The sequence below is a fragment of the Oncorhynchus keta genome, chromosome 17, assembly GCF_023373465.1.
Source record: "Oncorhynchus keta strain PuntledgeMale-10-30-2019 chromosome 17, Oket_V2, whole genome shotgun sequence".
Taxonomy (NCBI): domain Eukaryota; kingdom Metazoa; phylum Chordata; class Actinopteri; order Salmoniformes; family Salmonidae; genus Oncorhynchus; species Oncorhynchus keta.
This window is the reverse complement of record NC_068437.1, coordinates 10176329-10201069: the sequence shown is the minus strand read 5'-3', so window position 1 is coordinate 10201069 and position 24741 is coordinate 10176329. Positions and strand designations below refer to the sequence as shown.

Below are 24741 nucleotides of genomic sequence, written 5' to 3'. Positions count from 1 at the left end.
AATTTATTTTCTTTTGGGGGTGCTGCAGTACCCCTACTTCCTGCTACTATGTCTGTGAGTTCCAATCTGTGTGAATCAGACTTGAACGCTGGAATGAACTGATTTTCCTCTCCAGTAGAGGGCAGCATCTTTTGGGCTTTTTCAGCACATTTTGTTAACCTGGAAGTTATTCTGTGAAATGACTCACATCAGGCCACGAGTTGGTATTTTTCTCTGATTGGTAGGAATGGTTTAACTATATGGTCCAATCAAAGTTGAAAACGAAGGCCAAAGGCGGGGCTTACTTGCGTACGAGCCAATCAGTGCCAAGTCAGTAAACCTTGCCTGGGCTTGTTCAGTCGAGTGTTCGGGACGGGTGGACGTGTCCGCAGAGGTACTGTATGCTATCCATGCTTTAGGTGATTCATGTATTAAGTCGTTAGCATAATGTTTTGGTTAGTCAATGTTATACAGCTAAGCAATTACCTTGTTATGTTATTTTTTCGACATTTTGATTTGTTCGTTTGATTTTGCCACGTTGGTAACACGCGGTCCGGAGCACGGACAGATGTGACATTTAGACACTATCTTTGGCATCATTTCCACTCTTTTTAGTCATGAATTTGTTCGTTTTCTCAATTGAGGTAGCTAGTTCTAGCTATTGTGCCATAACTTAAACTTGTAGTCTAATTTTGTCTTTTCGTTCGTTTTTTGCCAATGAAATAAATAAAAAGGGTGTGTTGCAGATGTGATACTACATGGAAAGAGCGATGTCTGAAGCATGCACTTCAACTGGAAGTAAAACCCATCGCAAATCTTGGGGACTTATCAACAACTACAGATATTTATCCCGGAAAGCCATGTTCCTCAGTGCAGTGGAGAACCCCAGAGCACGGAAGAAGCATCAAAAGAAGAATAACATCTCCAATAAGAGAAAAAGGATAGAGGAAAACAATAAAACGCCGGACACTATCCAAAGAGTAAAAAATATAAAATTACCTGCGAGACACACGTGTCTAGAAGTTGATAGCACTCTAAAAACCACAGACTCATGGACTCATGTTGCTAAATTTGGACTGTCATTGCCCCCCACAGTAGAGGGTTTACCGATAGCTGCTTCTGGGGACAACCGTGTAGCCAACCAGCAGACTTCAGAAGGCAAAAATCTGGTTGGGGCCGCTCTGAGTGAACTATGGGAGGTGGACAGTGGATTCTCGTCTGAGGCCAGCCCTCCTGCTAGTGGACGCACTTCTCCCTGCCTCACCATGTGCCCGACCACGGTGGTGGCAATGGACTGCGAGATGGTTGGTACAGGGCTGGCTGGGCGCACTAGTGAATTGGCACGCTGCAGCTTGGTAGATTACCATGGCAATGTCCTCTACGATAAGTACATCCGTCCGTGCCAGGCTGTGACCGACTACAGGACCCGTTGGAGTGGCATCCAGAGGCACCATTTACAGAACGCTCTGCCCTTCCCCAAGGCTAGGACAGAGGTAAGAAGAGAACTGACCCCTAATCATCACAAGATTGTCTGGTTCTATTTGGCCTTTTTAATAGTATTATTTCCTTTGTGACTTCTGGACCAAAGATTACAGTAGTCTATATGCTAAGAATCCCAACTGGACCTCGCCAGGGTCTCAAAGGAAAGTAGATGTGCAATTTGAAGCCGTTTATCATTAGTTTTAATACTTTGATTATTCCTATTTGTCTTGTATGTGTGTTCCTGTTGATAATGGCCACCAATAAAATACTATGTCTGCTTTTCTGGTCCAGATACTAGGAATACTGGATGGGAAAGTGGTGATCGGCCATGCTCTGTACAACGACTTCCGGGCCTTGGATTTCAACCACCCGGGTCACATGATCAGGGACACAAGTGGTATGCGTCTGCTCAGGCGACTGGCTGGCTTCCCCACAAAGCGCTGCGTCTCACTCAAGATCCTGGCCAACAGCCTCCTAAACAGGAAAATACAGGTGAGCGTTCCTCTCGGTGTGTTTGGTGACCATGTTTTTAAAAGCGTCTGAGGTTAGGGATCTGAAAAGATTGATGGTTATCTTAACCTCTCTAGGGTATGTGGGTCCCACCTGGCCAACATCCAGTGAGATTGCAGAGCGCCAAATTCAAATACAGAAATACTCATAAAAATTCAGAAGAGATACAACTATTAAACATAGGTTTAAAGATGAACTTCTCGTGAATCCAAACACTGTGTCAAATTTCGAAAATGCTTTACGGCAAAAGCATACCGTACAATTATTTGAGAAATAGCCCAGCAGACAAATCATTACAAACCGTAACCAGCCAAGTAGAAGAGTTAAACAAGTCAGAAATAGAGAAAATGAATCCCTTACCTTTTGATCTTCATGTTTGCACTCAGAAGACATTAATTTATTCAATAAATGTTCCCTTTGTTCGATAAAGTCTCTTTGTATTTGAAAACCTCTGTTTTGTTTGCGTTTTATTCAGTAATCCACAGGCTCAAACGCAGTCACAACAACAAATCCAAATTGTATCCGTAAAGTTCATAGAAACATGTCAAACGATGTTTATATTCAATCCTCAGGTTGTTTTTAGCCTAAATGCTAAATGATCGATAATATTTCAACCGGACAATAACGTTGTCAATATTAAAAGGTATACAAGAAAGGCACTCTCTCTGTGATACGGCAGGGTCCACACATTCAGACTGCTCTTACTCCCTCATTGTTCAGAATACAAGCCCGAAACTATTTCTAAAGACTTGACCTCTAGTGGAAGGCATAGGAACTGCAATTTGAGTCCTAAGTCAATGGATACTGTAATGGCATTGAATAGAAAACTACACACACAAAAATTCCTACTTCCGGAATGGATTTTTCTCAGGTTTTCGCCTGCCAAATCAGTTCTGTTATACTCACAGACATTATTTTAACAGTTTTGGAAACTTTAGTGTTTTCTATCCAAATTGACTAATTATATGCATATCCTATCTTCTGGGCCCGAGTAGAAGGCAGTTTAATTTGGGCATGCTTTTCATCCAAAATTCCAAAAGCTGCCCTCTACCCTAGAGAAGTTAATAGTCCTGTGTTGGGTTGGTCATTGGCGTTTAACGTTTGTCATTTTGAGTCTGTCACGTGGTCTTTGTCTTGTCCCTGACAGGTTGGAAGGAGGGGCCACAGTTCAGTGGAGGATGCTCTGGCTTCCTTGGACCTGTATAAACTCGTGGAGGGGGAGTGGGAACAGGACATGCGAGAGAGAATGACGGACCGAGGCACAGGCACTCTCCCAGACCCCGCTACCTTAAACCACTACATGCAGGACCAATACTGGCCAGAGGACTTGACCGATGATGGCCATTGAGAGAAGCCTGTATAGGAGGGTTGACGGGGTAGATGTAGGCCAAGGGGTTTTAAGTCAAATGATCCAAGTTTGGCAAGCATGGCAGTATGGTTTAGTCAATATCAAGCTGCTCTTCTGACTGGCTATTAACTGAAGTTCATGGAAACAGAGGTGATATTAAATGAATCTGATTAGCTGATGTTGCACACATTCATGGTGGGAGCCACAGTTTCCACAGGGGATAAGGTCATGGCAACACATCCAGTCGCTCAATGTCAAGAATGGCAATCTTGGAACAAATGCAATGACACGGGATTTATTTGAATGCATTGCATCCATATGTCTTTTGTGTATGTTGAGCATGTTTGACTTAACATGCAGATAAAGTGGTAATCGGATACGAAACACATGCTTAACTACTTGGATAATTACAACAATGCCTGGAAGTCTATGGGTATCTGCTAGCAGCCCAGTTTTGCAAACCAATGTTCACTTCATACTGGACACACACAATTTTATTATCCATGGATTCATCGAACTCTGGAAGTAGATAATGGGCCTCTGTGGCAAAATCCTGAAGTATTCCTTTAACTCACCATTTAAAGCTTTCTTGCATGAAATTACACCAGTATCTCCCGGTGAGTGGTCCATTGCCCCTTCAGTCACCTAATAGTGAACCATACTGCCAACTTGATGTTTTATGCTGCTGTTCTATGAAGACCCTGCTGTGCCTGTGCCCTAATTGGATATCAATATATTGGAATAAAAATAATTTACGAAAATGTTTACTGTCTTATCTAGAGGTCGGCCGATTATTTTAAATTTTTAATACTGATTATTGGAGGACCAAAAAAAGCTGATACCGATTAATCAGCCAATTTTTATTTATTTGCAATGACAATTACAACAATACTGAATGAACAATGAACACTTATTTTAACTTAATATAATACATCAAATAATGAAACATGTTCAATTTGGTTTAAATAATGCAAAAACAAAGTGTCGGAGAAGAAAGTATAAGTGCAATATGTGCCATGTAAAAAAGCTAACGTTTAAGTTCCTTGCTCAGAACATGAGAACATATGAAAGCTGGTGGTTCCTTTTAACATGAGTCTTCAATATTCCCAGGTAAGAAGTTTTAGGTTGTAGTTATTAGGACTATTTCTCTATACCATTTGTATTTAATATACCTTTGACTATTGGATGTTCTTATAGGCACTTTAGTATTGCCAGTGTGACAGTATAGCTCCCGTCCCTCTCCTCGCCCCAGGAACACATCGACGACAGCCAACCTCGAAGCATCGTTACCCATCGCTCCACAAAAGCCGCAGCCCTTGCATAGCTAGGGGAACGACTACTTCAAGGTCTCAGAGCGAGTGACGTCACCGATTGAAACGCGATTAGCTAGCCATTTCACATCGGTTACACCAGCCTAATCTCGGGAGTTGATAGGTTTGAAGAGCTGCTGGCAAACGCACGAAAATGCTGTTTGAATGAATGTGTACGAGCCTGCTGCTGACTACCACCTCAGTCAGACTGCTCTATCAAATATCAAATCATAGACTTCATTATAACATAACACAGAAAAACGAGCCTTAGGTCATTAATATGGTCAAATTCGGAAACTATCATTTCGAAAACATTCTGTGAAATACGTAACCGTTCCGTATTTGAACTAACGGGTGGCATCCCTAAGTCTACATTTGCTGTTACATTGTACAACCTTCAATGTTATGTCATAATTATGTACAATTCTGGCAAATTCATTTAGATCTTTGTTAGGAATAAATGGTCTTCACACAGTTTGCAACGAGCCAGGCGGCCCAAACTGCTGCATATACCCTGACTGCTTGCACAGAACGCAAGAGAAGTGAAACAATTTCCCTAGTTAAAATAAATTAATGTTAGCAGGCAATATTAACGAAATATGCAGGTTGAAAAATATATACTTGTGTATTGATTTTAAAGAAAGGCATTGATGGTTATGTACATTCGTGCAACGACAGTGCTTTTTTTCGCGAATGCGCTTGTTAAATCATCACCCGTTTGGCGAAGTAGGCTGTGATTCGATGAGAAATTAACAGGCACCGCATCGATTATATGCAACGCAGGACACGCTAGATAAACTAGTAATATCATCAACCATGCGTTGTTAACTAGTGCTTATGTTAAGATTGATTGTGTTTTTAAAATATAAGTTTAATGCTAGCTAGCAATTAACCTTGGCTTCTTGCTGCACTCGCGTAACAGGTAGTCAGCCTGCCTCACAGTCTCCTTGTGGAGTGCAATGTAAAACGGGGTTAGAGCGTTGGACTAGTAACCGGAAGGTTGCAAAATCGAATGCCCGACCTGACAAGGTAAAAATCTGTCGTTCTGCCCCTGAACAAGGCAGTTAACCCACTGTTCCTAGTCCGTCACTGAAAATAAGAATGTGTTCTTAACTGACTTGCCTAGGTGTAAAAAAAAAAAAAAAATGATCCACAATCAGTGTCCAAAAATGCCGATTGTTATGAAAACTTGAAATTGGCCCTACTTAATCGGTCGACCTCCAGTCTAAACTGGACTTCAAAATAGATGTGCCAAAGCATTGCACGAACATGGAATTTCACTTTTTTCTCTAAATGTTTCAGATCAAACGCTGTGTTAATATGATCTGAATCCATCTTTTTTGTGTGCCTTGAATATGAGCAACTAGTTCGTTTTCGCCACTAGGTGGGAGTGCAATCTTGGAACAAACTCAGTTTAGTTTTCGATCTCGTTTCAGAGTCGTCTGTGATGTCAAATGTACAGCAAGTCCTCTAGTCTTCCATATAATCAGCTTTTCTCTGGAACCTCTATACATGATTTATACTGCAAGATACTTTGGGTCATGTATTGTATCGGCTCGTCAAACATCTCATTTCAAAATCATGGGCATTAATGTGGATGTGGTCCCTTCTTTGCTGCTATAACAGCCTCAACTCTTCTGGGAAAGCATTCCAGTAGATGTTGGAACATGGCTGCGGAGACTTGCTTCCATTCAGCCGCCAGAGCATTAGTGAGGCTGGGCACTGATGTTGGCCGATTAGGCCTGGCTCGCAAGTCGGCGTTCCAATTCATCCCAAATGTGTTAAATGGGTGATTCTACGGAAGTGGTGGATTCTGAAGAGCCAACAATTCAAATATTTTTTTTTTTACCCAAAATTTAGTCAGATAATAGTTAACACTTAACCATTATAAATCAACGTGCCATTTTAAAATTAAGATTAATAAATGACATAAAGTGCAAGTCCTACCTTTTTGTCACTGGTGTTAACTATATTTTGGATGACAAATTGAATTGTATTAGTCACATGCGTCGAATACAACAGGTGTTCGCCTTACGGTTAAATGCTTACACATGAGCCCCTAACCAACAATGCAGTTTAAAAAAAATATGGATAAGAAATTAAAGTAACAAGTAATTAAAGAGCAGCAGTAAAATAACAACAGCTCAGTTGGTAGAGCATGGCGCTTGTAACGCCAGGGTAGTGGGTTCGATTCCCGGGACCACCCATACGTAGAATGTATGCACACATGACTGTAAGTCGCTTTGGATAAAAGCGTCTGCTAAATGGCATATATATATATATACAGGGGGTTAACGGTACACAGTCAATGTGCAGGGGCACCTGTTAGTTGAGGTAATAAACGAATCAAAAAAAGAAACGTCCTCTCACTGTCAACTGCATTTATTTTCAGCAAACTTAAAGTGTAAATATTTGTATGAACATAAGATTCAACAACTGAGACATAAACTGAACAAGTTCCACAGACATGTGACTAACAGAAAGGGAATAATGTGTCCCTGAACAAAAGGTGGTCAAAATCAAAAGTAACAGTCAGTATGAAAAAGTGACGTTTCTTTTTTTGCTGAGTTTATGTACATGTAGGTAGAGTTATTAAAGTGACTATGTGTAGATGATAACAACAGAGAGTAGCAGAGGTGTGGGAGGGGGGGGGGGCAATGCAAATAGTCTGGGTAGCCATTTGATTAGGTGTTCAGGAGTCTAATGGCTTGGGGGTAGAAGCTGTTTAGATGCCTCATGGACCTAGACGTGGCGCTACGGTACCGCTTGTCGTGCGGTAGCAGAGAGAACAGTCTATCACTAGGGTGGTTGGAGTCTTTGACAATTTTTAGAGCCTTCCTCTGACACCACTTGGTATTGAGGTCCTGGATGGCAGGAAGCTTGGCCCCAGTAATGTACTGGCCCGTTTGCACTACCCTCTGTTGTGCCTTGCGGTCGGAGGCCGAGCAGTTGCCATACAAGGCAGTGATGCAACCAGTCAGGATGCTCTCAATGGTGCAGCTTTAGAAACTTTTTAGGATCTGAGGACCCATGTCAAATATTTTCAGTCTCCTGAGGGGCAATAGGTTTTGGCATGCCCTCTTCACGACTGTCTTGGTGTGCTTGGACCATGTTAGCCTGTTGGTGATGTGGACACCAAGGAACTTGAAGCTCTCAACCTGCACCACTGCAGTCCCGTCGATGAGAATGGGGGCATGCTCAGTCCTCTTTTTCCTGAAGTCCACAATCATCTCCTTTGTCTTGATCATGTTGAGGGAGAGGCCTACCACTGTTGTGTCATCGGCAAACTTAATGATGGCGTTGGTGTCGTGCCTGGCCGTGCAGTCATGAGTGAACAGGGAGTACAAGAGGGGACTTAGCACGCATCGCCGGGGGGCCCCTGTGTTGAGGATCAGCATGGCGGATGTGTTGTTACCTACCCTTACCACCTGTGGGCAGCCCGTCAGGAAGTCCAGGATCCAGTTGCAGAGGGAGGTGTTTAGTCCTAGGGTCCTTACCTTAGAGATGAGCTTTAGGGCACTATGGTGTTAAACGCTGAGCTGTAGTCAATGATTAGCATTCTCACATAGGTGTTCCTTTTGTCCAGGTGAGAAAGGGCGGTGTGGAGTGCAATAGAGATTGAATCATCTGTGGATCTGTTGGGGCGGTACGCAAATTGTTGTTGATGTGAGCCATGACCAGCCTTTCAAAGCACTTCATGGATATAGACGTGAGTACTACGGGTTGGCAGTCATTTAGACAGGTTATTTTAGTGTTCTTGGGCACAGGCACTATGGTGGTCTGCTTGAAACATGTTGGTATTACAGACTCGGACAGGGAGAGGTTGAAAATGTCAGTGAAGACACTTGCCAGTTGGTCAGCGCATGCTCGCAGTACACATCCTGGTAATCCATCTTGCCCTGCGGCCTTGTGAATGTTGACCTGTTCAAAGGTCTTACTCACATCGGCTGCAGAGAGCGTGATCACAGTCTTCCGGAACAGCTGGTGCTCTCAAGCATGTTTCAGTGTTATTTGCCTCGAAATGAGCATAGAAGTAGTTTAGCTCGTCTGGTAGGCTCTTGTCACTGGACAGCTCTCGGCTGTTCTTCCCTTTGTAGTCTGTAATACTTTGCAAGCCCTGCCACGTCCGACGAGCGTCAGAGCCGGTGTTGCACGATTCGATCTTAGTCCTGTATTGACGCTTTGCCTGTTTGGTGGTTCGTCGGAGGGCATAGCGTGATTTCTTAGAAGCTTCCGGATTAGAGTCCCGCTCCTTGAAAGTGGCAACTCTAGCCTTTAGCTCAGTGCGGATATTGCCTGTAATCCATGGCTTCTGGTTGGGGTATGTATGTACGGTCACTGTGGCGACGACATCATCGATGCACTTATTGATGAAGCCAATGACTGATGTGGTCTGCTCCTCAATGCCATCGGAGGAATTTGATTTGGTGCATTGTGAACTAGGCTTTCCTGAATGTAAAAGGTTAATGCTAATATTAATACATTGTTTTGATTAGTAATAATTTACTTTGAACCGGTATGTGTAAGGTTCTATTGTGCAACATTTTGATATTTCTACCACGTGTTTTGTGTTGTAACCAAAATTATTGAGGTGGAGTCATCAATATTGGATTATCATATTCTTAAAATGCTTCCTAATGAATGCAGAAACATTTGGATAGATACACAAACATATATGAAAATTGGCAACGCTGATGCTGGAACATCAATGTGCCATGCAGTAACGCCAGTGACGGAATGTGAAACCAATGACATAACTTACGATTATTTCATCCAATTTTGATCAATTTAGTCATAGTTTTTTATTACAAATCATTTTATACCACGTGTTGATTTCATATGAACATTAAAACGAAGGTTATTGGTCAAAGATTAAGACCAAAAGATGAAGCCTATTGACTAAAATGTCTTTCCTAACACAACATTGTCATACAAACATATAACTTGTCTATTAGAGCTATAGAACAATTGAAAACACAACAATGAATGTAAACGAAGACTAAGTTTTCCCAAGCGCACTGAGAAACATTTTGTATGCAGTAAAACATGTTCATGGTATAGGCCTATTTCCTCTCTATTTTCCTGTACTAATTATTTCCCATTCTAACTTTTACTTGAGAATGGTTTGTCTTTGACATGTTATTGTGTCACATCCATCTGTTATCATCGCCGAGCCATTCTCCATTTCTTTCTAGCCACTGATGGCTTCTTCTCTCTGGCAATCAGTTTCACACATTCCTCCAAGTACTTCCAGATACCGTGGTCAATCTGAGCTGATCTTTTGGCAGCGACTTTGGCTTCAGACACACACACACACACTCTGGTGTCATCCCCATACCAGTTGATATCATCTCTTGGGCTTGGCTAGAAGAACTTGTTGACTCCGTTCCTGTGGATGCACTTAACTTATGACGTTTTGTTCTTCGACCCCCAGTATGGTTGTTCATCATAGTTCACAATGCACTAAATGAAATCAAATCTTATTGGTCACATACACATGGTTATCAGATGTTAATGCGAGTGTAGCGAAATGCTTCTGCTTCTAGTTCTGACAGTGCAGTAATATCTAACAAGCAATCTAACAATTCCCCAAAAACTACCTAATATATAAATCTAAAGGGGCGAATGAGAATATGTACAGTGCCTTGCGAAAGTATTCGGCCCCCTTGAACTTTGCGACCTTTTGCCACATTTCAGGCTTCAAACATGAAGATATAAAACTGTATTTTTTTGTGAAGAATCAACAACAAGTGGGACACAATCATGAAGTGGAACGACATTTATTGGATATTTCAAACTTTTTTAACAAATCAAAAACTGAAAAATTGGGCATGTAAAATTATTCAGCCCCTTTACTTTCAGTGCAGCAAACTCTCTCCAGAAGTTCAGTGAGGATCTCTGAATGATCCAATGTTGACCTAAATGACTAATGATGATAAATACAATCCACCTGTGTGTAAACAAGTCTCCGTATAAATGCACCTGCACTGTGATAGTCTCAGAGGTCCGTTAAAAGCGCAGAGAGCATCATGAAGAACAAGGAACACACCAGGCAGGTCCGAGATACTGTTGTGAAGAAGTTTAAAGCCGGATTTGGATACAAAAAGATTTCCCAAGCTTTAAACATCCCAAGGAGCACTGTGCAAGCGATAATATTGAAATGGAAGGAGTATCAGACTACTGCAAATCTACCAAGACCTGGCCGTCCCTCTAAACTTTCAGCTCATACAAGGAGAAGACTGATCAGAGATGCAGCCAAGAGGCCCATGATCACTCTGGATGAACTGCAGAGATCTACAGCTGAGGTGGGAGACTCTGTCCATAGGACAACAATCAGTCGTATATTGCACAAATCTGGCCTTTATGGATGAGTGGCAAGAAGAAAGCCATTTCTTAAAGATATCCATAAAAAGTGTCATTTAAAGTTTGCCACAAGCCACCTGGGAGACACACCAAACATGTGGAAGAAGGTGCTCTGGTCAGATGAAACCAAAATTGAACTTTTTGGCAACAATGCAAAACGTTATGTTTGGCGTAAAAGCAACACAGCTCATCACCCTGAACACACCATCCCCACTGTCAAACATGGTGGTGGCAGCATCATGGTTTGTGCCTGCTTTTCTTCAGCAGGGACAGGGAAGATGGTTCAAATTGATGGGAAGATGGATGGAGCCAAATACAGGACCATTCTGGAAGAAAACCTGATGGAGTCTGCAAAAGACCTGAGATTGGGACGGAGATTTGTCTTCCAACAAGACAATGATCCAAAACATAAAGCAAAATCTACAATGGAATGGTTCAAAAATAAACATATCCAGGTGTTAGAATGGCCAAGTCAAAGTCCAGACCTGAATCCAATCGAGAATCTGTGGAAAGAACTGAAAACTGCTGTTCACAAATGCTCTCCATCCAACCTCACTGAGCTCGAGCTGTTTTGCAAGGAGGAATGGGAAAAAATGTCAGTCTCTCGATGTGCAAAACTGATAGAGACATACCCCAAGCGACTTACAGCTGTAAATCGCAGCAAAAGGTGGCGCTACAAAGTATTAACTTAAGGGGGCTGAATAATTTTTCACGCCCAATTTTTCAGTTTTTGATTTGTTAAAAAAGTTTGAAATATCCAATAAATGTCGTTCCACTTCATGATTGTGTCCCACTTGTTGTTGATTCTTCACAAAAAAATACAGTTTTATATCTTTATGTTTGAAGCCTGAAATGTGGCAAAAGGTTGCAAAGTTCAAGGGGGCCAAATACTTTCGCAAGGCACTGTATATATAAGTATATGGATGAGCGATGGCCGAGTGGCATAGGCAAGGTGCAATAGATGGCATAAAATACAGTATATACATGTGATATGAGTAGTGTAAGATATCTAAACATTATTATAGTGGCATTGTTTAAAGTGACTAGTGATCCATTTATTAAAGTGGCCAGTGATTGGGTCTCAATGTAGGCAGCAGCCTACATTGAGACCCAGAGTTTGTGATTGCTGTTTTTCAGTCTCTCGGTCCCAGCTTTGATGCATCTGTACTGACCTCGCCTTCTATTTTTTTTTTGTTAACCTTTATCAACGGTGCCAATACGTTTTGGTCATGACTGTATACTATATCAAAGGAGGCTCAGAGAAGCCTGCTCTGGCAGTTACAGGTGTGAGCATGTATATAGCTTTTTTATGCTCATGATGCTGCACACAAATATCGTCTTTAAATAAAAAATAAAAAAGGAATTGTGTCTATTTTCCTCCTTTAGTTTGCCCCCCACAAATGCCCTCATACATTTCTGTAGTAGCCTACAGGTATCTACAGAATTCAATCACCGGTCAGGGAGTATCACATTTTCATTTCATTACAGTACAACGGTTTGATTTGTTTGATCGTAGCTAGCTACATAGCTAGCTACATAGCCGTCTTTGTTTCAAAGATAATTGTGTAGTCTAGACCGATTTCCTAGGTTAGCTAGCCAGCTATTGTCGTTCTTTTAACTCAACGTAACGTAAACAACACTGCTAGCTAGCCAGCTAGCCCCCGAATAGCAGCACTGTAGAAATTATTACACTCAACGGAACGACTTGATTAGTGTAGTGTCAACAACGCAGCTACTGCCAGCTAGCCTACTTTAGCAGTACTGTATCATTTTAATAATTTTAGTCAATAAGATTCTTGCTACGTAAGCTTAACTTTCTGAACATTCGAGACGTGTAGTCCGCTTGTCATTCCAATTTCCTTGCATTAGCGTAGCCTTTTCTGTAGCCTGTCAACTATGTGTCTGTCTATCCCTGTTCTCTCCTCTCTGCACAGACCATACAAACGCTCCACATCGCGTGGCCGCGACCACCCTAACCTGGTGGTCCCAGCGCGTACGACCCACGTGGAGTTCCAGGTCTCCGGTAGCCTCTGGAACTGCCGATCTGCGGCCAACAAGGCAGAGTTCATCTCAGCCTATGCCTCCCTCCAGTCCCTTGACTTCTTGGCACTGACGGAAACATGGATCACCACAGATAACACTGCTACTCCTACTGCTCTCTCCTCGTCCGCCCACGTGTTCTCGCACACCCCGAGAGCTTCTGGTCAGCGTGGTGGTGGCACCGGGATCCTCATCTCTCCCAAGTGGTCTTTCTCTCTTTCTCCCCTTACCCATCTGTCTATTGCCTCCTTTGAATTCCATGCTGTCACAGTTACCAGCCCTTTCAAGCTTAACATCCTTATCATTTATCGCCCTCCAGGTTCCCTCGGAGAGTTCATCAATGAGCTTGATGCCTTGATAAGCTCCTTTCCTGAGGACGGCTCACCTCTCACAGTTCTGGGCGACTTTAACCTCCCCACGTCTACCTTTGACTCATTCCTCTCTGCCTCCTTCTTTCCACTCCTCTCCTCTTTTGACCTCACCCTCTCACCTTCCCCCTACTCACAAGGCAGGCAATACGCTTGACCTCATCTTTACTAGATGCTGTTCTTCCACTAACCTCATTGCAACTCCCCTCCAAGTCTCCGACCACTACCTTGTATCCTTTTCCCTCTCGCTCTCATCCAACACTTCCCACACTGCCCCTACTCGGATGGTATCGCGCCGTCCCAACCTTCGCTCTCTCTCCCCCGCTACTCTCTCCTCTTCCATCCTATCATCTCTTCCCTCTGCTCAAACTTTCTCCAACCTATCTCCTGATTCTGCCTCCTCAACCCTCCTCTCCTCCCTTACTGCATCCTTTGACTCTCTATGTCCCCTATCCTCCAGGCCGGCTCGGTCCTCCCTCCCGCTCCGTGGCTCGACGACTCATTGCGAGCTCACAGAACAGGGCTCCGGGCAGACGAGCGGAAATGGAGGAAAACTCGCCTCCCTGCGGACCTGGCATCCTTTCACTCCCTCCTCTCTACATTTTCCTCCTCTGTCTCTGCTGCTAAAGCCACTTTCTACCATTCTAAATTCCAAGCATCTGCCTCTAACCCTAGGAAGCTCTTTGCCACCTTCTCCTCCCTCCTGAATCCTCCCCCCCCTCCCTCCTCCCTCTCTGCAGATGACTTCGTCAACCATTTTGAAAAGAAGGTCGATGACATCCGATCCTCGTTTGCCAAGTCAAACGACACCGCTGGTTCTGCTCACACTGCCCTACCCTATGCTATGACCTCTTTCTCCCCTCTCTCTCAGATGAAATCTCGCGTCTTGTGACGGCCGGCCGCCCAACAACCTGCCCGCTTGACCCTATCCCCTCCTCTCTTCTCCAGACCATTTCCGGAGACCTTCTCCCTTACCTCACCTCGCTCATCAACTCATCCCTGACCGCTGGCTACGTCCCTCCCGTCTTCAAGAGAGCGAGAGTTGCACCCCTTCTGAAAAAACCTACACTCGATCCCTCCGATGTCAACAACTACAGACCAGTATCCCTTCTCTCTTTTCTCTCCAAAACTCTTGAGCGTGCCGTCCTTGGCCAGCTCTACCGCTATCTCTCTCAGAATGACCTTCTTGATCCAAATCAGTCAGGTTTCAAGACTAGTCATTCAACTGAGACTGCTCTTTTCTGTATCACGGAGGCGCTCCGCACTGCTAAAGCTAACTCTCTCTCCTCTGCTCTCATCCTTCTAGACCTATCGGCTGCCTTCGATACTGTGAACCATCAGATCCTCCTCTCCACCCACTCCGAGTTGGGCATCTCCGGCGCGGCCCACGCTTGGATTGCGTCCTACCTGACAGGTCGCTCCTACCAGGTGGCGTGGCGAGAATCTGTCTCCTCACCACGCGCTCTCACCACTGGTGTCCCCAGGGCTCTGTTCTAGGCCCTCTCTTATTCTCGCTATACACCAAGTCACTTGGCTCTGTCATAACCTCACATGGTCTCTCCTATCATTGCTATGCAGACGACACACAATTAATCTTCTCCTTTCCCCCTTCTGATGACCAGGTGGCGAATCGCATCTCTGCATGTCTGGCAGACATATCAGTGTGGATGACGGATCACCACCTCAAGCTGAACCTCAGCAAGACGGAGCTCCTCTTCCTCCCGGGAAGGACTGCCCGTTCCATGATCTCGCCATCACGGTTGACAACTCCATTGTGTCCTCCTCCCAGAGCGCTAAGAACCTTGGCGTGATCCTGGACAACACCCTGACGTTCTCAACTAACATCAAGGCGGTGTCCCGTTCCTGTAGGTTCATGCTCTACAACATCCGCAGAGTACGACCCTGCCTCACACAGGAAGCGGCGCAGGTCCTAATCCAGGCACTTGTCATCTCCCGTCTTGATTACTGCAACTCGCTGTTGGCTGGGCTCCCTGCCTGTGCCATTAAACCCCTACAACTCATCCAGAACGCCGCAGCCCGTCTGGTGTTCAACCTTCCCAAGTTCTCTCACGTCACCCCGCTCCTCCGCTCGCAAGTGGCTGTTCCACTGGTTGTCATAAGGTGTATGCACCAATTTGTAAGTCGCTCTGGATAAGAGCGTCTGCTAAATGACTTAAATGTAAATGTAAATGTATCCATGCATGTTATGCAATGCCACTACTTAACTTGAAATGGTTGATCAATACTGAGTCTTTCGAAGGGTTTACTAAAGCTATACAGAGGTTCTATGCAAGTCCACTTCAGTCTACTGTGGTTCTTAAATGTGGTAAAAACATACAAATAGGGCTTCCCAAGATGCACAGCGGTCTAACGCACTGCAATGCGTCACTACAGACACGGGTTCAATCCCAATCTGTGTCACAACCGGCTGTGACCGGGAGTCCCATAGGGTGGCACGCAATTGGCCCAACATCATCCGGGTTAGGGGAGGGTTTGTCCGACGGGGTTTTACTTGGCTCATTGCGCTCTAGCAACTCCTTGAGACAGTGTTTCCTCTGACACATTGGCGCGGCTGGCTTTCGGGTTAAGCGGGCTGGTGTTAAGAAGTGCAGTTTGGCTGGTCATGTTTTGGAGGACGCATGACTCGACCTTCGCCTCTCCAGAGACCGTTGGGAGTTGCAGCGATGAGACAAGATCAAAATTGGGGAGAAAAACGTGGTAACACACACACACTTAAGAAAATTAACTGCCTATTCTAAAGAGCAGCTTGTCTGCATTTAGGAAGAGCCTGTTAAAGCTAAACAGTGATCTACTTCCATATTTTACAGATTTAAAAAAAAAGTTGCACCAAAGATAATTTTATAACTAAACCAAGAGACCACAGCCTGTCATTTCCAATGTGAACAAATTCGTCATAGTGGGCAGAACAGGTGGGAAGAGCTAAGCACGAGCTAGCGAGATCCTGTTGGTCAATTCTAGCCTTCTTCTGCATATTTCCGTTAGGGAACGCCTACCCTGTGACGTGTGCAATAACTCAATTCGCCTTTGCACTCCTAATAAACAAAGATATTTTTTAAACTTTGGCAATGGTAAAGTCTACTAAACTTAGTCCACTCTGTTCATAACAGATTCTAGTTTTGGAGATCAAATGGTTCACATTGATGAGAACATTTGCAGAATGTCAACCAAACTCCATCTCCTCTCACTGCCAGCAACTGTGATTCCTCTCACTACCATATTTGGTAGTGAGTGGAAACGCCAAACGGATGCTTCACATTTATACATCCGGTGAAATATCTGTCTCATTGTTCTGTGGTTGCACTATGCAGAAATTTCTCTGCCATTTCCTGGTTTCTAAAATTCTAATAAACTGAAATTAGGCAAACTAAGTGACAAACTAAGCTAGTATAGTGTAGAGAATCATTGTACCATCTAAACCACTGTGAAATATACTTTCCATAACCAAACATATTGGTTAACCAAACATAACCAAACATATTGGTTAACCAAACATATCGGTTAACCAAACATATCGGTTAACCAAACATAACGGTTAACCAAACATAACGGTTAACCAAACATAACGGTTAACCAAACATAACGGTTAACCAAACATAACCAAACATATTGGTTAACCAAACATAACCAAACATATTGGTTAACCAAACATAACCAAACATATTCAGCTGTTAGAAGCTGGTGTACAAAATCGAAAGTAAGAAAATGCTCAAATGAAACTTAACAGAAAGCATAGAAATATGGCACACAGACCAGGTCTACCGCTTCTTAGACTTGCAGATCTGTAACTCACATTTCTATGTGGTCAGGTCACCCAAGACGTTACATATTGCCACTTTAACGATTAGGGTTGGAAGAACAGACATAATTGTGTAACGTTTAAAACTTACAAGCAAAAAAGATAGCCAGAGGGTCTTCGCAAGTCTACGTCCTCAAAAAAGCCTTGGGGTGACACGGTTCCCTGGCAAACCAAGGCCGGGATTCAATGAAAGGTGCATTGTTGACAAGCGCATTGCACTTAACTTTGAAAAGTACATTTACGCTTCAGCCGACGTCCACAGTGTTTACCACAAATGCGATCCCCGCCTACGTTGGGGAACTCGGCAATTTCAGATCGCTATTTCTTTTTAAAAGGCACATTGGCAGTAGTGCGGTGCTGAAACAAGTCGTTGAATGAATCCTGTTCTTAGGGAATGTACCTTTAAAATGGTTGCCATTACATCAGAGCTTCCTTTTGCAAAGCTTAACAGTTCATCCAAGTTCCTTCCTTCCACCTTTTTTTGTTTGGTCATGCTGAGGATTGAGAGAGAACTGCCAGTATGGCGTCACAGAACACGTCAAAGAGAAATCCTGCAGCTTGAGCCACTTAGATCAACACTTGCATTAGCAGAAACAAAAAACGAGTCTTGTTCGGAAAGGCAGATCAGCTCTGAAAAAGAGCTGCTGTGAAAAGATCTCTGATTGGTAAAAAATATATATATACTTATCAGAATTGGGCTGCCTGTCTAAATGCAGCCTATATGGTCCCAATATCTGTGCTGCTGCTGGTTCACTCATTCTCACACATTCTCTCTCTCTAACACACACACACACACACACTAAAGCTTTCACTTAGCGCTTGGGCTCAGGACTGACTATGGGAACACAGAGCCTGGCATTGTGCTGCCATTCGGGACGCTTTAGTCACACGCGCTCCCCCCCACATTGAGCGGATCAGACCTGGTTTAAGATATTACTCCTGCTCCACCATTGCATCAGTGCGAAACGTGCATCAGTGACATTTCTGTGGGGGAAAAGGGGCTCACTTCAAAATATCCTTCATCTGCTTTATACTGTAACACCCATGGCTACCTCAACATGTAACTCTTGGTTACTTCCTACGTCACTCATTATTTCACCATCGCTGGTTATATTCCTCACCTACTTCCCACACTTACTCATTTCATTGTTCCTCAAATGTTTTCCCCGTGCCACGAACTAAAGACCACACCTAACACCTAGTACTTGCATATTTCTCTCCCTGCATAGCTGAATGCACTCAATTCACCTTACTCCTTAGTTCAAATCACTCTTTCACTTTTTCCAACCCTCATTCTATTCTGATTAAATGGGGGACTTTTGTACCTGTATGTACCTACGTAACAAACCTTACATTAAACTTGTCCCCATTCTATAGGGTTAACATTGTTTGTAGCCACACACACCACAACGCTACTGTACTATGTCATATAGCACGGGCACAGACTTTCAATCCTCTATAGTACACAAGAACATATGTATTTCGAAAGCGAACCCGAGAGAACACCTGGATAATAGAACTCGTGGCTCATTTGGGCTCTGCGTTTACGGATACGAATAGACCTTACTCCACATTCTAATGCATGGGGGTGGGGTCCAGTAGTCATTGGGTGGTGGAGAAGAAGGTGTCATGATATATATATATATAATAAAAAAAATTAAAAAAGGTTTCGACAATCTTGGCTAGCCCCATTGACTTGTCCTCTCATTGCACTTCATTGCCAGTGATACAATATTATACAAACTCTTGCTTTATACACTTTACCTGGCTGCACAATTGGTGGCAGTGGGGGGATGACCTGGTCCTATACAGCAAAGACAGAGCTCCCACTCATATGCATGGTCATACACGTGAAGGGTTAGAGTGCCTTCAATACCGGGTCTGAACCTCCCCCTCTCCAGAGCTCTGTTCATGTTCCAGGCCACAGAGAGAGCACGAACCACTACTTTTCACTTGTTCCAAGAAACGTTGGAATGCAATAAACTCTTCCCTACTAAATGCCCCCCCCCCCCCACCCCCTTAAACCACCTCTAACCTAAAAGTGTATCCCTTCCATTACATCTCACCTCACAGCAACCCCTACCGTCACCCACGTGACTCTAGCCCACCCTAACCCCACCTTCTCTTCTATTGGCTCAGCATCATTGCCCTCTTCTGTCGTTCCCTCCTTTCTTCCCCCCTTCCACTTTATGCTGATTATCAGAGAAATCTGATGGGCGTAATCCAGTGTGACGACACCAATCCTGATGCTACAAATGGTAGGGCCTGGCCGTCCTGCTCCACACAGACTCTCGACAGCGCCCAGCTTCCTCCCTCCCCAGGTAAGGCTCAATCTCCTCGATCCGGAAGCCTCCGATATCGGGAACCCACTGTGACCCATCTCCCTCACACCCAGGGGGTGGTGCATTCCAAATCCTGCTGGGGGTTTGGCAGTTCTGATGGACCCAGTGGAGTGTTGCTGGATTGGAGCCCAAATTAGGAAGTTTCTTTGCTCAGGAGGAAGGAGTGAAAAATGATTGGTATTTCATGACATATTTACTCCCCATGTTTTACAAGGCAGAGCATTGCCCTGTATGCTGGTTTGGTTGTTGAACACTGGGGTGTTAAATTAGCTAAACACGAGAGATTTGAATACTTTGTGGTTTATAGACCATATCTCAGATGTGGACAGGCGCGGAATGTTTCAGCTTCCTTCTTGCGCCTAGCAGAGGACTTGGGAACCCACTGCCTGTAGCTATCAATGGAGTCCAGTGCTTCCGCTCTCTAGCTGACTCCGACAGAAATTTGAGGGAAAGCTTTGATGGTCGCGCCGATGATCTGAATGCACTATGGGATCAGTTGCACAGTTACTCCGAATTGAGTTGCTGACCCACGCCTGACCCTGTCCATACAACTGTGCTATTGTGTCTGATATCGTGATTGAGTCTGGTGTTTTTACTTGAATCCTCCTGCTATATAAAATAACAACATGTCTGATTCTGTGTAATTCAGATAACGGACAAATAAGGCTAACAAATCTGAAGTGTTACAAATGCTGGCGGGTTAAGATAGAGGGAATTTAAACCTGGAGCACAATACGTGAATTGTTTATTTTGATGTTTTCCTGGAATCCAATCTATTCTCCAATTGTGAATAATTAAATCCCTCTTATTTTCCAGTGGGTACAAAGCTGCTCTAAACAACTGAAGAAATGGCTGTCGTCGTAAGTACCTCTAAGCTCTTCTCTTTTTATGCAACAGGCTTAGATGCCGCACTGTAATTATTCAGTGGTGTTTGTATCGCAGATCAATGGTCAAACTTAACAAGTCTGTGGAATGACGAATGTAGAGACATTGATCCTGAGAGTCACGTTCTGAGAAATGTTGTTTTTCATACAGTGACGAGCAGAAAACAAGAGTGCATCATCATGTTCCTTCGGAGGATGCAATCCACAATAGATCCGCTTATTGTGTCACGGTGTTCTTCTGTCACTTCCCACAGTAGAGTTACTCAAACAGCAGAAATAGAATGGCACTCAATTTGGCCGCCAGACAGTCCACCCATCAGGGAACGTTGACTCAAACGTCATATAACGCCCTGTGCCATGGACAATGGCAGCTCAACATTTAACCCCTAAGCATTAACCCCTAAGCAGATCTCAGCCCAGGTTAACCAGGCGTTACTGTGCTCATGCGAGGGTGATTAACCAATGCTAATACTTAAGCCCATTGATAGAGGCCTCCTTTTGGATTGTATATTGGCGTACGCCCTGGTTTTAAACCTCATTCGTACGGTAGCTATTTGGTAGTCTTGCGAGCGAATGGTGGTTGTTGGCAAGTCATGCTTGTGAGATCATCACCCCCCTCTCTCCCCCCCCAGAGTGGAACGTTCCGTATGGTGTCGGAAGAAGAGCAGGCTCTCAGGGCCAAGCTGGAGCGTCTCACGGTCAAGGACCACGGTCCCGTGTTCGGTCCCTGCGCCCAGCTGCCCGACCACACCGTGCAGAAGGTCTGCGGTCACTCGCTCACAAACCTTACACTGTCAAGTCATTTCCCATCATAAGCCCTGCCCCAAACTCAAGTGCAACCACAAATCATATGTCGTGTTCAAATGGAGTCCAGACTACCTGTACCATCTCCCTCTGGTCTCAAAAACAAGAACACTTAATTGTATCTTAAATTTCCCCCAAAAGAGCTATTTCTTTGCAAAGGCTAATTTCAAGAACAAGCATGACGTCATACTGTGTCGATGCCACATATAGCACAATCTGAAAAAAAAAATATATATATACCTGCTCTTCAGTTCTGAGGTTGTAGACCTCATCTGAGGTTGACTGACTGATGCTTTGATGGATCCCTACAGGCCAAGGACGAGCTGAACGAGACCGACGAAAAGCGGGTGTTGGCAGTCAAGGAGCTAAGGGGAATCATCAAGGAGAAGGCAGAGGCTGAGGACGACCTCGCCAAAGGGGTGCTGGAAACCTTTGGCGAGAAGCCCGACGGCATGCTGGTCCGCTTCATCCGCGCCAGGAAATACGACGTGCCAAGAGCCTTCGACCTAATGAAGGGTGGGTCCCCACAAACTACCATACTGTATGTCAGTGAAGCTTAGTGAGCACATTTTCTGTCTATTTCTTTGAAGCTGATGTCATGGGTTATAAATGCTATCTTAAAATGACAAGCAGCTACAGCCTGGTCCCAAATCTGTTCCTGTATAGCCAAGTACTGTTGGAGTTGGCAAGAGAGCACAAATACATTTGGGACCAGGCTAAGGACGCCATGCTATTGTGCACATGATCATTCTGAACAGTGGCATTAGAACAAAATGTAGTTTGGTTAAACCTAACCGGCGAACAGTGGGCAGAACCTAACCAAACAGCGAAGTTCCTTTATGCTTAACTCCTAACTTGGCCAGACTATATCTGATCTTGATGATCCTGTGTCTGCGTTCAGGTTACGTGCGCTTCAGGAGAGATTACCCGGAGTTGTTCGAGAACCTGACCCCGGAGGCTGTCCGCAGCACCATCGAGGCTGGCTACCCAGGCATCCTGTCCAGCAGAGACAAGTACGGCCGCATCGTTCTGCTCTTCAACATCGAGAACTGGGATTACGAAGAGATCACCTTCGATGAGGTGACTACCGGGGACCTGGGTCCCCACAATGCACACATTTGAGATACATTGGGGGCGGCAGGGAGCCTAGTGGTTAGAGCGTTGGGCCAGTATCCGAAAGGTTGCTGGATCGAATCCCCGAGCTGACAAGGTAAAAATCTGTCGTTCAGCCCACTGTTCGCCGGTAGACCGTCATTGTAAATAAGAATTTGTTCTTAACTGACTTGCTTAGTTAAATAAAAAATATATAAACATTGGTGGTCCCCGCACGGCACTAAAAACAGGACCAACATTTTCGTAGATATACAGTAATGGTTGTCAAATGGGAGTTATTGATCATTGAAATCATCTAATGATAATCATTTGAATTGGCTCATGAGATCTGTGGTCATCAAGGGCTTCTGTCACACTCAATATTGGAAGAGAACGTGCTCAAAATATGAAAAAATAAATACACTACAAATCTGTGTAGACAGGTAAAAAGGTTGCTTGGAACCAAAAATAAATCACGTAAAAATACAACAAAAGAGCCAACACTCACTTGATTACGATTTGCAATTATAGAGGCTTAGTTTTAATTCTCTTTCATAGCAATATTACCTAATAGTCCACACACTGGCCCTAAACATATGGTCTATTGAGTCATGTTGCTATGAAAGAGAATTAAAAACAAAGCTCCTACTATTGCAAATCATAATCAAGGGAGTGCTGGCCTTTTTTTCCCCATTCCTCTTGTCATGTTAACAGAAGTGTCAACGGGTGTGTGCTTCAAACGTGTGTGTGTGTGTGTGTCTGCACACATGTGACTATGCGTGTATATGTGCGCTCATCAGATCCTGCGTGCCTACTGTGTAATCCTGGAGAGCCTGCTGGAGAACGAGGAGACTCAGATCAACGGTTTCTGCATCATTGAGAACTTCAAGGGCTTCACCATGCAGCAGGCCTCTGGCATCAAACCCACTGAGCTCAAGAAGATGGTGGACATGTTGCAGGTCACTTTCACACACATTCCAAAGGAATAGTAAACAGCACATTACCTTATGATACAAAATAATGTATTTAAAAAAAAATGTATTTTCGGGTTATCGTGTCGACTCTAATCTAATGCGCCGAACTTTGTTGTTGCGCAACAATGATAGTTTCCCTTTCCGTTACTCGTACAACGAGGATGATTATTTATGGTCATAATGGTGGTGAGATCTGTAACGAATTGAACCTCTTGTGTGTGTGTGTGTGTGTGTGTGTGTGTGTATCAGGACTCCTTTCCTGCCCGTTTCAAGGCTGTCCACTTCATCCACCAACCCTGGTACTTCACCACCACCTACAACGTGGTCAAGCCCCTCATGAAGGGCAAGCTGCTGGAGAGAGTGAGTGAAACAGGCCCTGTGAAAGAACATGAAAGAATGAATTTTAAAAAGATTGAGCCTTTTTATAGTGAGAGGTTGGTGGGAAAGTAGTGGGGGAAAACTTGGGATTTTAAAAACGGGGAAATATCTGAAGTAACATGATAAAAATCAACAAGTAAGGAAGGTGAATGGGTTCTTAAATCAACATGCAATCAAACACTGGACAATGAAAGAGTGGGAAAAACATGGTCAGACTAATCCTGCTTCCTGTTGAGTCATGCTGATGGCAGAGTCCGGATTTGGCGTAGGCAGCATGAGTCCATGGACCCATCCTGCCTGGTGTCAAATGGTACAGGTTGGTGGCGGTGGTGTAATGGTGTGGGGAATGTTTTCCTGGCACAAGTTCGGTCCCTTGATACCAATTGTGTGTGTTGACCAACGTTTCTGTGCCACTAAGAATTCAAGTTGTTCTGGAGGCAAGGGGGGGGGGGGCTAGCCACTGAGTGTATATGGTGAGAATATTTTAGTTAATAGGTTTGTCTGTCTACCAAATCAGGTGTTTGTCCACGGAGACGAGCTGGACAACTACTACAAGGAGTTTGACGCGGACATCCTGCCCTCCGAGTTCGACGGCAAGAACTCCAAGTATGACGGCAAAGCCATAGCAGCCAAGCTGTTCGACTGAACCCCCCTCCCCATCCGCAACATCTCCATCAGGACACACACACACCGCCAAAAAGACTTTGGAGAAAAAAACAAATAAAAACACAAGTGTGGCTTCAGAAAACTGTGTGAAAAAAGGGGTGTGGTATTGCACTGATTTTGTTTTCCAGCGGTTATTAAGTAGTAATACACCTTACAAAAGCACTCCCAACAGCACAGAGACTATACATCCTTGGCTCAGGCCTTATGTTGGGTTACTTAACAGCCCTAACCATCGAGCTTTTCGCTGTGCTGTGGGGACGGGCTTTGTGTTAACCCAACTCTGACCCAGACAGTTAGTACTAGTTAAACCTGGCAGGATCCAGTTTGCGCTATCCACCTCACGGTGATAGAAGGCCAGGAATCCAACAAGTCCCCGTCTCCATT

The 24741-nt window shown here is 44.2% G+C and overlaps 2 protein-coding genes across 4 annotated transcripts; both read left to right on the top strand.

The window, feature by feature from the left end:
• The first annotated feature begins 24 nt into the window (after positions 1 to 24).
• LOC118396397 (apoptosis-enhancing nuclease-like) lies at positions 25 to 4080 on the top strand. Of its 2 annotated transcripts, none has more exons than XM_035790578.2 (4): positions 25 to 373; positions 714 to 1472; positions 1753 to 1953; positions 3119 to 4080. In XM_035790578.2, the coding sequence occupies exons 2-4, from the start codon at positions 738 to 740 to the stop codon at positions 3317 to 3319; spliced, it is 1137 nt and encodes a 378-aa protein (XP_035646471.1). In that variant the 5' UTR covers positions 25 to 373; positions 714 to 737; the 3' UTR covers positions 3320 to 4080. The 2 variants fall into 2 exon arrangements, with proteins under 2 accessions (XP_035646471.1, XP_035646469.1); XM_035790576.2 differs by having other exon boundaries at positions 26 to 373; positions 726 to 1472.
• A 15364-nt stretch (positions 4081 to 19444) lies between these two features.
• Positions 19445 to 24343, top strand: LOC118396393 (retinaldehyde-binding protein 1-like). Of its 2 annotated transcripts, XM_035790571.2 has the most exons (8): positions 19445 to 19538; positions 20376 to 20419; positions 21076 to 21204; positions 21559 to 21763; positions 22149 to 22327; positions 23140 to 23298; positions 23563 to 23673; positions 24209 to 24343. In XM_035790571.2, the coding sequence occupies exons 2-8, from the start codon at positions 20408 to 20410 to the stop codon at positions 24335 to 24337; spliced, it is 924 nt and encodes a 307-aa protein (XP_035646464.1). In that variant the 5' UTR covers positions 19445 to 19538; positions 20376 to 20407; the 3' UTR covers positions 24338 to 24343. The 2 variants fall into 2 exon arrangements, with proteins under 2 accessions (XP_035646464.1, XP_035646465.1); XM_035790572.2 differs by lacking the exon at positions 21076 to 21204 and having other exon boundaries at positions 19499 to 19538.
• The last annotated feature ends 398 nt before the right edge of the window (positions 24344 to 24741 follow it).